The sequence below is a fragment of the Octopus sinensis genome, linkage group LG9 (genome assembly GCF_006345805.1).
Source record: "Octopus sinensis linkage group LG9, ASM634580v1, whole genome shotgun sequence".
NCBI classification, from domain to species: domain Eukaryota; kingdom Metazoa; phylum Mollusca; class Cephalopoda; order Octopoda; family Octopodidae; genus Octopus; species Octopus sinensis.
The window spans coordinates 7,348,821-7,365,878 of NC_043005.1; the positions used below are offsets into that span (position 1 = coordinate 7,348,821).

At 37.4% G+C, this 17,058-nt stretch overlaps 1 protein-coding gene across 14 annotated transcripts in view; it reads right to left on the reverse strand.

Annotated features, from left to right (window-relative positions):
* Positions 1-1,250: 1,250 nt before the first annotated feature.
* Positions 1,251-17,058, reverse strand: part of LOC115215817 (transmembrane protein 241) — a 61,799-nt gene continuing 45,991 nt past the window's right edge. For 12 of the 14 annotated variants that reach the window (XM_036505756.1, XM_036505752.1, XM_036505753.1 and 9 more), the window contains 7 exons: positions 16,259-16,307; positions 13,221-13,256; positions 10,580-10,614; positions 8,331-8,400; positions 7,412-7,505; positions 5,498-5,562; positions 1,251-1,337 (listed from right to left, as the gene is read on the reverse strand). In XM_036505756.1, the coding sequence (XP_036361649.1) occupies positions 1,271-1,337; positions 5,498-5,562; positions 7,412-7,505; positions 8,331-8,400; positions 10,580-10,614; positions 13,221-13,256; positions 16,259-16,307 (416 nt within the window). In that variant the 3' untranslated portion in view covers positions 1,251-1,270. Of the gene's footprint in view, positions 1,338-5,497; positions 5,563-7,411; positions 7,506-8,330; positions 8,401-10,579; positions 10,620-13,220; positions 13,257-16,258; positions 16,308-17,058 lie in introns of all 14 variants that reach the window. The other 2 variants (XM_036505757.1, XM_036505758.1) reach the window with 2 other exon arrangements.

Below are 17,058 nucleotides of genomic sequence, written 5' to 3' on the forward strand. Positions count from 1 at the left end.
ACCAGAAGAAAATTCTAACTGGGCCCCACCTGCAAGGTCATGTGCTGTTTATCTTGAAATGAGATCACTATGTCGCGCACATATGGTTGTGATGCATGTGCCTGGTGTACCCTTATCAGACAGGTAGTCATGATGGGTATACTGGGCTTCGTATATTTTACCCCAGTGTCACTTTGATGGCATGCACTGCTCTCTCATTCAATAATAATCGTTTCAACTCTAAGCACAAGGACTGAAATTGTTGGGGAGGGGGGGACTAATCAATTACATTGACTCTAGTGTGTAACTGGTACTTATTTCATCGACCTCCGTTTGGAGGTCAATGAGAGGCAAAGCTGACCTCAGTAGAATCTAGACTCAGACCATAAGGACAGACAAAATGCTGCTAAGTATTTCACCTGGTGCGCTAACGATTCTTCCAGCTCACCACCTGAATAATAATAATAATAATAATCTTTACTACTGAAGGCACAAGACCTGGACTTTGGTGAGAAGAGACTTTGTCAATAAACATCAATCGCAGAGTTTAATTCATCAACCCTGAAAGGATGAAAGGCAAAGTCAACCTTGGCAGAATTTGAACTCAGAACACGAAGATGGACAAAAATGCTACCAAGTATTATTTTTGTCTGGCATGCTAATGATTCTACCAGCTCATTGCCTTAATAATAATAATAATGAACTTAATGTATACAGTGCTCAGGGGCACTACAACTCATTAGAAAAAGATATGCACAAGAAATTAACAATGAATGAGTCATTTAAATACATATATATATATATATCTACCCTCTTGCGACTTGCCGCTTAACAAGCCATTCCGTTGGCGATCGTGGCCCGCTCAACATCGTTCTCCCTCTGCCGAAAAGGTAATTGTTTCCACGCCTGCTAGATAAGTTATTTTTGTATCATTTTGTCTAAAGTCGTAAGACACCTGCTGTTAACCATTCTTGTTTTTAATTCTGTTTTCGTTTTTTTGTATTTATATTCGTCTCTGTTGCATTTTACATTCATTCCTTTTACCAAGAAATCTAATGCTCACAGCTTAGTTTTTCCTTGGGGCTGGCCGTGTTGGAGCAAATATCAGAATTAATCAGCCGAAATTTGCTATGATGATCCGGTTTCTGACTGAAGATTAAAGGCTTCGAATGACCTGTCTGTTTTCTGTGTTCGTCTCTTTATATATAAATTTTTATATAATTATATATATATATATATATACCAATAGCAAAATAATGAATAATTTTTTAATTCATTTTAGTGTAATACACTACTCTTCATTTCCTTTCCGTTTGGTAAAATTTCCGAGTAAAGATACTAATTGAACTGCGGCAATCCTGTAGAGAGAAAAGAAACAATAAACATGATGCTTCAAATTTGTTTCAATTTCTAGCTTCAATAAAATTAAAAAATTTTTTAATAATTTTTTTATTATTCACTTCTACTTAATAATGTCACGTCTACAAACATCTGCATTTTCACAAACTTTTTCCAACCAGTTCATGCTATAATTAGTGGAAATTAAAGCACCTTAAATTTCAGTGGAAATTAAAGCACCTTAAATTCTATAAGTTATCTAGTGGCTGTGTGGTAAGTAGCTTGCTAACCAACCACATGGTTCCGGGTTCAGTCTCACTGCGTGGCATCTTGGGCAAGTGTCTTCTGCTATAGCCCCAGGCCGACCAAAGCCTTGTGAGTGGATTTGGTAGGCGGAAACTGAAAGAAGCCTGTCGTATATATGTATATATATATATATATATGTGTGTGTGTGTGTTTGTGTATGTGTGTTTGTCCCCCTAGCTTTGCTTGACAACCGATGCTGGTGTGTTTAGGTCCCTGTCACTTAGCAGTTCGGCAAAAAGAGACCGATAGAATTTTTTGTAAGACTGGGCTTACAAAAAATAAGTCCCGGGGTCGATTTGCTCGACTAAAGGTGGTGCTCCAGCATGGCCACAGTCAAATGACTGAAACAAGTAAATGAGTAAAAGAGTAAAGAGTAATGCACAATCCATAAACACATCTGTGGGTTATCCTTTATCTTTTACTTGTTTCAGTCATAAGACTGTGGCCATGCTGGGGCACCACCTTGAAGAATTTTCGATGAATGAATCAGCCCTAGTACTTTCTTTTAAAGCCTGGTACTAATTATATCAATCTCCTCTGCTGAACCACTAGGTAACTGTGACATAAACTCACTAACACCAGTTGTTAAATAGTGGTGGGAGACAGATACAGATATGATGAGTTTCTTTCAGTTTCCATCTACCAAATCCACTCATAAGGTTTTAGTCGGCCAAGGCTAAAGTAGAAGACACTTGTCCAAGGTGCTACGTTCTAGGACTGAACCCAGAACCACCATGTGGATTGGAAGCAAACTTCTACCACACAGCCACGCCTGCATTTTTTCATTGTTCTGGACAAAGATCCAAGCATTATGTGATAATGAAGGAAAAACATGGACAAGGATGGAAATAAAAATGCATAATATTATGGAAATAGGTACTTGGAAGATCATAATGGAATTCGCTAGCAATACTGTTCTGCTCTATATATTTAGTTCTAAATCAATAATTTTGCAATTGAAAATACCATTCCCTCCCAACAAAAAGTGTCTGAAAAATCCTACCATGCCTTATTTGTTTAAGTTCAAGCTTTGGACACGTTGCTAACAAGAAGTGGTTTTGATGCTGTGGTGGCTTTACTGGTACCCTAAGTGAACCCCTACGCTATCCTTACAAGAGTGTTTCTCAAATTTCTTTAGAACGATTAGCAACTAAATATTACCAATTGCAAATATAGTTATACCCGTGTAATTATTGTAATAAATTACAAATATAATTATACTGTACTTAATAGACATATTTGTGTCCACTGAAGCTGTACACTGACAAAAAATGGAAAAAATACTAAGTTTTTGGCATGCGAATGCTGTATCTGATCGTTGAAATTATTTTACTAAGATAACAATACATTACAGCAGTGCTTTCTTGATATAAATTACCACTTCAGTCATCATCATCATCATCGTTTAGCCTCCGCTTTCCATGCTAGCATGGGTTGGACGGTTCAACTGGGGTCTGTGAAGCCAGAAGGCTGCATCAGGCCCAGTCTGATCTGGCAGTGTTTCTACGGCTGGATGCCCTTCCTAACGCCAACCATTCCGTGAGTGTAGTGGGTGCTTTTTACGTGCCACCGGCACGGAGGCCAGTCGGGGCGGCGCTGGCAACGGCCACGATCGGATGGTTCGCTTACTTGTCACCGGCACTGGTATCACAGCTGCTATTTCCATTGATGTTGATCGGCTTCGATTTTGGTTCTGCATTCTGATATCTGATTTGATTTGGTTTGAATTTGATTTTGATTTTGATTTTTGATTCTCTTGATATAAATTACCACTTCGGTAACTTTATAAAAAGAATAAAGACACAGGTAACTGTAATAAAGAATAACAAGGGATGTAAAAAAAAAAACCGTTAACATCTCGGCGAAGGCCAGTGGTGATATTTGGTAGTGTTATGTAAGCAGCTTAACCTATCAGGATAGTTTACCAAAGAGTATCAGTCAACATTTTCATAATTCCTGTATATATGAAAAATTTATAACCAGAATATGAACGGTCATGTAGTGATAGATAAATTGGTCAAGCACCGAATGTGAGACAGGGGTTACCTACATTTTTATTTTCTTGAGAAAACCGAGGTGCATCTTTATATGTCCGTAGGTAGAGTGATCGAAGATAATCATTCCGTTAGTTACTTAATGTAAGGGAGACAACAATGTTACTTTAAAGAGAGAGAGAGAGAGAATGTCGTACAAGGACGATATAAGGGAGTTAACTGCGATGTTTTCGCTAAACCACTGTTACCTGCTGAGAAGCATTTAATTCGGCGGCTCGCGGGTGATAAGACGCACACTATAATTAACAAAGTACATTTTAGAAAAGATGTTTTTGATGATCTATAAACATATCGAAGTTTTGTTTTGTAAAAATGACTAGGAGCAGGAGTGGCTGTGTGGTAAGTAGCTTGCTAACCAACCACATGGTTCCGGGTTCAGTCCCACTGCATGGCATCTTGGGCAAGTGTCTTCTGCTATAGCCCCGGGCCGACTAATGCCTTGTGAGTGGATTTGGTAGACGGAAACTGAAAGAAGCCTGACGTATATGTGAATATATATATGTATGTGTGTTTGTTTGTGTGTCTGTGTTTGTCCCCCTAGCATTGCTTGACAACCGATGCTGGTGTGTTTACGTCCCCGTCACTTAGCGGTTCGGCAAAAGAAACCGATAGAATAAGTACTGGGCTTACAAAAAGAATAAGTCCCGGGGTCGAGTTGCTCGATTAAAGGCGGTGCTCCAGCATGGCCGCAGTCAAATGACTGAAACAAGTAAAAGAGTAAAAGAGTTTAGTTGCTATTACGTAGTGTAGTAAAAAGGTAATGTCAGCTAAATAACTAACCTGACATCTAAAGAATGGTGTCTCTTGCAGTGGTACTTCTGCTTGTCGACAAATAGTCTGTGAAGCCAGTAAATCCTTGAAGACTTCTTATTAAGAAGGTGGCAAGCTGGCAGAAACGTTAGCACACCGGGCGAAATGCTTAGCTGTATGTATTTCGTCTATCTTTACGTTCTGAATTCAAATTCCCCTGAGGTCGACTTTGCCTTTCATCCTTTTGGGTGTGATAAATTAAATATCAGTTGCATATTGGGGTTGATCTAATCAACTGGCCCCACTCCCCCAAAATTTCAGAATAGTAAAGACTACTTTACTAAACTAATAAATATGTTAACCATTGTACTAGGATATAGTTATTACCTGTGAATTATAACTGTAGGCTTATATAAGAAGACAAGGATTCTTGTAAGGGTTGCATCCAACCGTAAAAATTTAATTTTAGAACTTGACCTTTTAGTGATAAGACATAGGATGATTTGGCTGTTTATTCCTGAAAAAAGTGCATCTTTAGCACCATGGAAAATGGTAAAACAAGAAATAGTTGGAATGATGCACATTTAGTTATGATTTAAAATAATAATAATAATAATGAAATTATTGTATACAGTGCTCAGGTGCACCACAACTTGTCAGAAAGTGCATATAAAGTACATGCAGTAATGTAAAAATGTCTGGAAAGCGAACAATGTACGAGTCAGATACATGCTTGTGTGTGTATGGAGGGGAGAAAATCAGGTGTAGTGTTGGCGAATCTCAGAAAGCATGGAAGTCTTGAAGGATGCAGTGCTCCGACAACTAACAACTGATGACGGCAGTTTGTTCCATGCTTCAGTAACTCTTAGCATGAAAAAATGTTTAGGAAATAGATAGATGTATGTAACTTTTTTTAAAAATTAGGTCAAATAAAACTGACACAGTGAATAACTATTGCAATTCTACTGTGGCAATTATCAGGAGAATTTATGCAATTGTGGCCGTGATCATGATGATAGAGACATTAGTGATTGTGTATTTATAATGAGTAGAAAAAAAATACTAATTACCAAATGTTATGTTCAGCTGTCGTATGGAATTCAAAAAATAGTAGTGATAGAAAACTTGCCATAATCTACACAGGTAGAGACAAAAACAGTTAATTAGATAATTATTTACAATAAACATTTAATGTTACTCAACTCAAAATGAACATATAAACAAATATTTAAATGACATGATTGGTTTTAAGAATCAAAATATTATCCATACATTTCAAAGAATTTACGATTATTTAATCAGAAATTTGGAATAAAACCTATTTACCACCTAGATATACTGAGGTAAGTAGGTTAAAGTATCTCATCTAAATCTACAACACAGTTTAGGCTTCAACTCATGATCTTAAGGTTAGTAATCCAGCAGCTAAAACAGTGGGAAAACTGAGCAAAATATATTATGTCAGGTAGTAGGTAATTATTGTAAAAGAAGGTATTAACATCACAGAGGTACACTTGCAAAACAAGTGATTTGATCAGAGACTATGGGTTGGGACTAAAATGATTGCAGCATTTTCATGAAGCTAGGACCTGGTCCCTCACAGCAGTTTCTAGTAATAACAAAACAAAAAAAATATATACAGTTTGATATGCAGCCATATACCAAATAATCATGATCTGGCTCGTGAATGCCTTTGGCAGAGTTTACTCTGTTGCAATCATTGAAACCGGAGGGTTTGAGGATAGCCTGGAAGCTGTGGTTTACTCCTCCTTTCCCCACCACACCAGTTTCAGAGACCCTACATTAAGATCAAAGATACTGCCCTTCTTTTGTGATCTCAATTCAGAGCTTCCTTTCTTAAAACAGTATATTTTAACAGAATTTCTGAAGTAAAGATTATTTTAAAATGATAAAGTTTGAGAAGTATCAACATTATTTTCTAGAGACAAGATATATTAATTACATACTTATTAAACAATAAGGGTTATACAGAACACTATATATATTTTTTTCACTTCTTTTCTTCATCAAAGCTTTGTAAAAATTTACATAAGGACATTTCATCTTGCAAAAGTTATATAGCAATGGAAAACTGCAGAAGAATTAGGTGATAGAAAGTAGAATATTTTCACTATTTTTACAAACAATACATTGAATAATATCTCATTGCAGATGTTACTTAAATCTCAGCACAAAAATTGAAGTTTAAGAAAAAAATCTTTCATCAGACCACTTCTCAAGAAGAAGCAAAAATGACCAAATATATTTTAACTTGCAGACAGAATTGAAATCAGTCTATGGTTTTTAGTTACTTCTGGTTTATGAAACATAAATTGACGAACTTGAAGCATCTGCTTCTTGTGGTGTATCCAGAAGATTGGTTTCCTATAAAAATGCAACTGCTGTTTTCTCTATCAAAATGACACATGTTTGGAAATCTTTTAATGGCATTATAGTGGGTAAAATGTGTTACACTGATGGTTATCAACTTCAATTTGAAGAGGATGTAGGCGTTGGATTATTACTCTTTTACATAGACAAGTCAGGGGCATTCAGGTCAGAAAGGTAGAAAGAAAAATAAGCATGGTCAGGAGCACTCGGGTTAAAAGGGTTAAAAAAAAAATAGGTAAGCACAGGTAATAAATTCCTACCATGAAAGGTCACATTCAGGTCAAAAGGGTAAAACAAAAATAAGTAAATAAGTATGGTCAGAAAAACTCAAGTCAAAATGGTAATCGAATGGTATAGTCAGAAGCACTCAGATCAAACGTGTAAAAGAAAAAAAAAAGGTACGCACAGGTAATAAATTCCTACCATGAAAGGTCACAAAACCTGCTGAGATCTCAGTAAACAGACCATGTTATTTCACAGCACCGACTACTGACACAGCAGCAGACATTTACTACAGTAGCACCAAACAGATTCTATCAATGAAGCATGGAAAACATTTCAATAAATCTAAAAAACAAATTCTGGAAACTTACATGTGCTATTGGAAGTAATCTGTTATAAACCAAAAATTCAGAATTCTCCTGAAGACTTATTCGTAACAAATTCAATATAGTTCCTAAAATTCCACTTAAAAATACATAGAAATAAAAGTATGAAAAAATTACTTTTAAAGTCATTTGAATTTTAATGAATTCTATTTTTAAGAGATTTTATTAAACTAAAGTTAGCTATAAAACATATAAATTATAATGGATGGAAGCACTCCGTCGGTTACGACGACGAGGGTTCCGGTTGATCCGAATCAACGGAACAGCCTGCTCGTGAAATTAACGTGTAAGTGGCTGAGCACTCCACAGACGCGTGTACCCTTAACGTAGTTCTCGGGGATATTCAGCGTGACACAGAGAGTGACAAGGCCGGCCCTTTGAAATACAGGTACAACAGAAACAGGAAGTAAGAGTGAGAGAAAGTTGTGGTGAAAGAGTACAGCAGGGATCATCACCATCCCCTGCCAGAGCCTCGTGGAGCTTTAGGTGTTTTCGCTCAATAAACACTCACAACGCCCGGTCTGGGAATCGAAACCGCGATCCTATGACCGCAAGTCCGCTGCTCTAACCACTGGGCCATTGCACCTCCACAAATTATAATAAACATATTGCAATAGCTGATCAATAAGTACCCAGACTGTTGCCATAGTAATGTAGTTAAAGCATGCAGAGTGAAGCCACTCTGTTCATTCAAAGCTGGCAAGGTTCAATTATAGAGTAAATATGTAACAAAAATAAAACAAATATATAAATACATAAAACTAAGAGTTGATTTCTTCAGAAACATTTAGTTCTACATTACATAGGTTGTTATGAAATGGGGTGGATTCATAACAACAAACTATAATAAAAAATAATATAAAAATGTATAAAAAAAAAAATAATAAAAATATTAAGTACTTACCTTGCAAGGCAACCCATATAAAATTTATATAAATATAAGTGTTTGAAGTTAGCTGCTTCGAAAATATCTCCTGTAAGAAAACAGTTGTATATGTATCTATCAATATTTTCATCATCACGTGTAACAGATAGATCCTTTAATTTCCATACCTTTCTTCTAGTCTTAATTTGTTTTCAAATTTTCTAATAACCCCAATGCTATATATTTAATGATATCAATGGAAATAGCAGTTGTGATACCTGTGTCGGTGGCACATAAAAAGCACCATCCGAACGTGGCCGATGCCAGCACCGCCTCGACTGGCTTCTGTGCCGGTGGCACATAAAAAGCACCATCCGAACGTGGCCGATGCCAGCGCCGCCTCGACTGGCTTCTGTGCCGGTGGCACATAAAAAGCACCATCCGAACGTGGCCGATGCCAGCACCGCCTCGACTGGCTTCTGTGCCGGTGGCACATAAAAAGCAACATCCGAACGTGGTCGATGCCAGCGCCGCCTTGGCTGGCTTCCGTGCCGGTGGCACGTTAAAAGCACCAACCGATCGTGGCCGATGCAGACCCCCCCCCCCATGGCACCTGTGCAGGTGGCACGTAGAAAGCACCCACTACACTCGCGGAGTGGTTGGCGTTAGGAAGGACATCCAGCTGTAGAAACACTGCCAGATCAGACTGGAGCCTGGTGCTGCCCCTGGCTTCCCAGACCCCGGTCGAACCGTCCAACCCTTGCTAGCACGGAAAACGGACGTTAACCGATGATGATGATGACGATGATGATGATACAACTACAAACAAAATAACTGCCAAATTTTCAATGATGCATTTATTATCTTTCTCTATTTTTCTCTCTAAACTTTACAGCAGTAATTATAACCAGAAAAATTATCAGGAAATGAATTGTTGTCTATAATTCATCCTGATCATTTCAGTAACACAATAAGATTTTCTGATATCTTGTCCTAAAATAAAAACCAGTCTTAAATAATAATGATAATAATGAAATTATTTTATACAGTGCTCAGGTGCACCACAACTTGTCAGAAAGTGCATATAAAGTACATGCAGTAATGTAAAAATGTCTGGAAAGCGAACAATGTATGAGTCAGATACATGCTTGTGTGTGTATGGAGGGGAGAAAATCAGGTGTAGTGTTGGTGAATCTCAGAAAGCATGGAAGTTTTGACGGATGCAGTGCTCCGACAACTAACAACTGATGCTGGTTAAAGAAACTCATGGTCTGCATTGAGAACAATCTCTTAATAAAATTTGCAAATTAGGATAAATTCAAATGACAGGGAGAGACAAGAACAGAGTATTTGATATTCTCACCTCTCCATTACATGTATACATACACTTATCTAAATTTGAATAAGATCATTTGCCTTGGAAAGACAATAATTGTGTATTCAGTATTTTCAATTTCTGACAGCATAGACTGCTTGTTTAATTTAAGTACCTTGAAATGTGAAGGCACATGGCTCAGTGGTTAGAGCATCAGGCTAACAATCATGAGGTAGTGAGTTTGATTCCCAGATCAGGCTGTGTGTTGTGTTCTTGAGCAAGACACTTTACTTCACATTGCTCCATTTCATTCAGCTGTAGAAATGAGTTGCAACATCACAGGTGCCAAGCTGTATCGGTCCCTTTGCCTTTCCCTTGGATAATACTGGAAGGGTGGAGAGAGGAGGCTGATATGCATGGATGACAGCTGGTCTTCCATAAACAACCTTGCCCGGACTTGTGCCTCAGAAGAATAAGTACTAGGCTTAAAAAAACGTTCTGGGGTTGATTTGTTCAACTAAAACCCTTCAAGGCGGTGCCCCAACAGGGTCACAATCAAATAACTGAAACAAGTAAAAGAAAATATTTGACAAAAATCAGTTAAATATAATGATTCTTCTGCTGATTAATATAAAGTATTCGTAATTAAAAACACATAGGATATTTAATATATTCTTTATAGAAGTTGGTGGGCTGTCAGAAACGTTAGCATGCCAGGCAAAACGCTTAGCAATATTTCATGTCTTTTACATTCTGAGTTGAAATTCCGCTGAGGTCAACTTTGCCTTTCATCCTTTCGGGGTCGATAAATTAAGTACCAGTTGCAAACTGGGGTCGATCTAATCGACTGGCCACTCCCCCAAAATTTTGGGCCTTGTGCCTAGAGTAGAAAAGAATATACACACTTCTGAGATGGTAAAATAAAATATACTGTCAAGTTAAGATTAATTTCTAAAAAACGTAATGACCTTACCTAAAAGGTAACTGCCCGGAATGAAGAAAATTACACTGAAATAGGTAAAGATCAAACAATCAAAATACAATAAATAATATATTTATAAATTGGTAAATTTTATTCTACATTCTGCATTAAAATAATGCTTATGTTAGGGAGTTAACTCAATCAATTACATTCCTTCCCAATAAAATCTGGCTTATAAAGTGTAAGAAAGCATTAATGAGCTTAGCCACAGAAAAGGAATTATAAGTGGCAACCCAAATCCTGACATAGTTTCAATTTCTCTTTGAATCTTTTTTATTTACAATGTTAAAGCCTTTGGGAAAAACATGAATATTGTACTTTCCTTTTTCTTTAAAAATATGGTGTACAAAATGATATCAAATGTTCCCAGACTCTCTCTTTCTCTTTTCTCTCTTTTACTTGTTTCAGTCATTTGACTGCGGCCATGCTGGAGCACTGCCTTTAGTCGAGCAAATCGACCCCAGGACTTATTCTTTGTAAGCCTAGTACTTATTCTATCGGTCTCTTTTGCCAAACCGCTAAGTTACGGGGACGTAAACACACCAGCATCGGTTGTCAAGCGATGTTGGGGGGACAAACACAGACACACAAACATATATATATATATATGCATATATACGACAGGCGTCTTTCAGTTTCCGTCTACCAAATCCACTCACATGGCATTGGTCAGCCCGAGGCTATAGTAGAAAACACTTTCCCAAGGTGCCACGCAGTGGGACTGAACCCGGAACCATGTGGTTGGTAAGCAAGCTACTTACCACACAGCCACTCCTGCGCCTAACTAGTTATGTTTAGTAAAAAAATAACTTATTTACCAAAGTTTTAACATCACACCCTTCGAAATAGTCACCTTGTACAGCAATATACCTGTCCCAGTGTTCCTGCCACTTTTGGAATCTGGGAAGTTGTTTTCCGTAAGTGGATCAAGAACCTTCTGTGATTTGCCCTGGATCTTGACAGTGGTGTTAAAACAGCGACCTTTGAGTTGGATATTTATCTTGAGGAAGTGATGAAAGTCTGCAGGTTCTGTATCTGGTGAATAGCGGAGGTACAGAAGTGATTCCATGTTGTTTTTGGAGATAAATTTATGAGTGAGGAGGGCTCGGTGACAGGGTGCATTGTCATTGTAAAGAATTCTTTGTGCTTCACAGATCCAGTTGCCTTCACCAAATGTCCTCCCTCCAATGCTTCAAAACATCGTTGATTGTCCTCCAATGATCCTCATGCACAAGCTGAGGAATTTTCTAAATCAATGGAAATTGTAGTTGTGATACCAGTGCCGGTGGCACGTAAGAGAACCATCCGAATGTGGCCGTTGCCAGCACCGCTCCCACTGGCCTCCGTGCTGGTGGCACGTAAAAAGCACCATCCGATCGTGGCCGTTTGCCAGACTCGTCTGGCACCTGTGCCGGTGGCACGTAAAAAGCACCCACTACACTCACGGAGTGGTTGGCGTTAGGAAGGGCATCCGCTGTAGAAACACTGCCAGATCAGACTGGAGCCTGGTGCAGCCTTCTGGCTTCCCAGACCCCAGTTGAACCGTCCAACCCATGCTAGCATGGAAAGCGGACGTTTTACGATGATGATGATGATGATGATGATGATTCCCAGGGGTGACGCTTGTGGAAGATCTTCCAGATCGCTCATCATCTTCCAGGGATGTTCTTCTGGTTTTAAAGCGCCCGTGCCAATCGAAACATTGTGTACAACCCATTGTCTCATCACCATAAACTTGCCGAAACATGCTCAATGTCTTTGTAGCAGACTTCCCAAGTTTAACACAAAATTTCCCGTTGGCACTTGTTTCTATCCATGACGAAATCACAGACCACAGCTTCCACATGATCACAAAGACACAAATTTCACAACTTGTGAAGTAAACATAGCGATGTCACTTGCCACACTGCCTCATGGTGGTCACTGCAAGCTCTCACTGCGCATGCAGCCATGTGCTGCCATCTGGTGATGCACTACAGAACTAATGATACCACCTCATATTTGTGATTAGTAAACAGGAAGCCAATGATGAAGTGCAATACATGTGCTTGAAATATGAAAATGGTGAACAAGAGGCTCCACAGAATTTCGTTTTGTATCCCCTTAGCTTCTGTTTTAATGAGCTTGACTTAAATGAACATAGAGTGTAGTGTAGTAAGAAATTTGCTTCCCAACATGGTTCTAGATTCACTCCCACCGTGTGGGACCTTGAGCAAGTGCCTTCTGCTATAGCCTCAGGCTGACCAAAACCTTGTGAGTGGATTTGGTAGCTGGAAACTGAAAGTAGCTTATTGTGTGTATGTGTGTCTGTCTGTCTGTCTGTGTCTTTGTGTCTGTGTGTGTGTGTGTGTGTGTGTGTGAGACCACTGCTTTACAACCATAACTTAGCAGTTTGGCAAAAGAGACCAACAGAATAAGTACCAAGCTTTAAAAGAAAATAAGTATTGTGATTGATTAGTTCAACTAAAATTCCTCAAGGCAGTGCCCCAGCATGGTCGCGGTCTAATGACTGAAACAAGTAAAAAGATAAAAAAGAAAAAGCTGTATTGCATTCATTCTGCATATAAGAGGCCAAGTGTATAAGAATCCTGTAAATTTTTTATATATATTAATGAGAATTACCAAAACTTACCTGAATATATAATTATAGTAAAGTAATTCAATTTTACTGAAAAAAAAAAATAGTAGAAGTAGTTTGATAAATAAATAAAAGTATTCTTGGAAAAGTTTTAGTTTTAAAAGTTGAGTACTTAGATTTTTTTTATTTCTCTACTTTTGCTCTATGTCAAGATAAAGAGCTAAATTTAAGACAGAACTGGAGATCACTCACCTCTTCCTAAGACTAGATGTAACTGGTAACTATTTTTCACTACAATAACTTTCACAAAACAGACAACATTAAGAACAATCCTTGCGGCAGGATTTTCCTATCTTCAATTCTTTACCTTTCACTGACCCCAAAATTTGTTTCCTAAATCTAGGATATCATACCCTTAATACTGTGCACAATTGAACAATACTATCATAGTAGCTTTCGATGAATAAACACAACAGTAGCTGCACACTATGAACGATGTTTCAGTATTGTTGACAGCATTGTCATTACTAATATTAACTAAACTAGATATTAAAAAAATACACTAGCAAAAATTCCACCTACAAAAGCCATTATATTTGGAAGAGAAATATTGGAATAAAATATGCAAGACAGAAATCGAAATTGAACCAATCCTATGACTGGCACCAAGCAGATGCCAGGACCCCTGGACTGGTGGTACGTAAAAAGCACTATCCGAATTGTGGCTGATGCCAGCGCCACCTCGACTGGCTTCCGTGCCGGTGGCATGTAAAATGCACCAATCCGACCGTGGCCGTTGCCAGCCTCGCCTGACACCTGTGCGGGTGGCACGTAAAAAGCACCCACTACACTCACGGAGTGGTTGGCGTTAGGAAGGGCATCCAGCTGTAGAAACATTGCCAGATAAGACCGGAGCCTGGTGCAGCCTTCTGGCTTCCCAGATCCCCGGTCGAACCGTCCAACCCATGCTAGCATGAAGAACAGATGTTAAACGATGATGATGATGACGATGATGAACTTGATTGATTAAAATAATAGAACAATAACATTTATGTTACCAGAAGTTAATTACAAATTACCAGATAATGAGATCTGTGCCAGAAGCAGACTACAGATATCTGAGAGTCATAATCAAGTACTCCAAAAGAGTACATAGATTGAGGCATGTTATATACAGAATAAGCTAAATTTAGTTTTATCCGAAGAGTTATTCACAATTAGGCAATCAAAGGTTTTTGTCTGTGAAACATATTTTCACGCAACCATTTGTTTCAAATACCAATCAGGAATCAGTTGCTAATATGTATAAGGATGTTCTAGTGTAAAATTAGCAGTACAAATAATTTGGAAACAAAATCAATTTGGGAATACAATATTTTTCAGATCTGATATAGATACTCTGAGCGCCTTGTTTCCCTGGGCATGGATTCACTGAAGCTCCGGCATCTGGCGACGGACTTGGTAAACACCCACAAAGTTATCAACCACCTCACCAACAACAACACTGAACACCTTTTTGATCTTCATGTGTCTAACACACGTGGACATGCCTACAAAGTCAGAAAACAACACAGCTCCCATGACTTTCGGAAACATTTTTTCACGTTCAGAGTTGCTGAAGCATGGAACAAACTGCCAGCGTCAGTTGTTGACTGCCATGACACTGCATCCTTTACGGCCCTCATGCTTTCCGAAATCCGCCGAAACTACACCTGATTATACATACACTTTAGATGAGTTGTAGTGCACCTGAGCACTGTACACAATGTTTTTATTATTATTATTATTATTATTATATAAGAAGTACAGGCAGATAGTAGGTAGATGAATGATAACCAAAGCACTGGTTTGGAGAGCAATTATATTGTAAGAACTGAGTTGGAGTGTCACATAAGAGTGATTATAAAAGCTATTTGAATATATGTAAGCAAATAAGCATAATAGAGATGTAAGAAAATTATTTGATTTTACTGCAGATATGAACTGACCATAATCAATTAACTAAAGTGTGCTTAAATAACATATTAAATCAACAAACAAGAATGTCAATACAGATAGTAAAACAAAAAAATATAATGATATTAAATTACAAAATTAGTTAAGAAAATATTTTTAGAATTGGTTATTAATAATAGATGGCAGGCAGAACTAAAAGACAATCAAACAGTAATCTGTGAGGGTTAAGATGGAACTGTAGCATAAGAGAGGAGAAAAGTTTTTAGATAGATCATAAGAAGCAGTCAAACATATTTTGAAATGGCATAAATATTGCAATGGTCTTAAATCACTGCCATAACAAAAACTATTTTCTTTTTTAAGAATTAAAGGCAGTGTATGAAAGCTTTTCACTGCAATGGGTGATAGATGATAATACAAAAAATATGGCCTTTATTAGAGATAACTCTAAGAATCTGTATAATTTCTTTAATGAACATTTTACATATAAAGTAAGAGTGAACCAATGAACTTCAAAATCTACTGTGATAAGTTTTTCAATTATTTAACAGTTTACTAACTTTTTCACTTACTACAATGTGTAAAATGGTTAGAATTAGAAAGGACATCCAACTGTAGAAATCATGCCAAAGCAGACAGTCCTTTGGCTTACCAGTTCCTGTTAAACTGTCCAACCATAGCAGTATAGAAAATGGACTTTAAATGGGGATGATTAACAGGAGAGCTGGATATTGCAAAAGGATTATCATTGTATTTGATGCATAAAAGATTTTGGAAAGAGCACAAAGGACAAATAGAGATATAGCTAATTATCCTTATTTGTATCTGCTAAGTTTCTTTGTTCAAATTTTAATAAAACAGGACATTAGAATTCGAATGTCTCCAAGTTTCAATTTCAGTCTATTTAAACATCTGTTTTATGGGTTTTAAATTTCAATTGAAACTTTATAAATAAAAAATAAAATTCAAGATCTGATTTAAAATTACATTGTTCAATAAAGATTTATTTACTATTATAGTGTAATCTTGGCCAATCCTTTTGAGACAGGAATTTTTGTTAAAATACATGTATTTTTCTGTCAAACTGATATATTTTTTAACAGGAAAGCTCTAGTAAAAGATATGTAAATAAATACCTTGCTTCTATGATATCTTTATTGAATTCAATAAATACCACAATAGCACCTGGAAGAAAAAATAATTTCTTTTCAAAATGATGTATTTAAATTAATTAATGTTCAAATAACTTTATCATGATATTTCAAATTAATAAAACAATAACCTATTTTTTTACAAGGAAACCAAAGCTTTCTTTGCAACCATGGGGCTTCAGGTTCAGTCACACAGCACAGCACTTGGTCAAATGTTTTCTACAATAGCCTTGGGTTGACCAATGCCTTGTTAGTGAATTTGATACAAAGAAACTGTGTTGAAGCCCGTCATTTATATATGTGCGCATAAAAGAGAGAGAGAGAGAGAGAGTGTGTGTGTGTGTGTGTCTGTCTCCCAACCATCTCTTGGCAACTAGCCTTGGTTTGTTTACATTCCTGTAACTTAGTGATTCAGCAAAAGAGACTGATAGAATAAGTATCAAACTTAAAAAGTAAAGTACTGAGGTTGATTTGTTCAACTAAAACTCTTCGAAGCAAGTTCCAGCATGGCCGCAGTCCAATGACTGAAATGAGTAAGATAAGAGACACACATGTGCGTGTATGTGTGTAAAAGGACTTACTACAAGTTTATTCATCTACTATGCATTTATGAAAGTCTGTAAGTGTGTGTTCATCTTCTCTCTCAAACATTCTCTCTCTCTCTTATTTGCCTCTAGCACTTGAGGGAAGCCTTTTAAACATTTGGAAATATTCTTTTATAAGCGACTCTTTCTGCTGACTACTCTTGCACATCTGCTATGGATGAGGTCTTTCTTTTCTTTCAG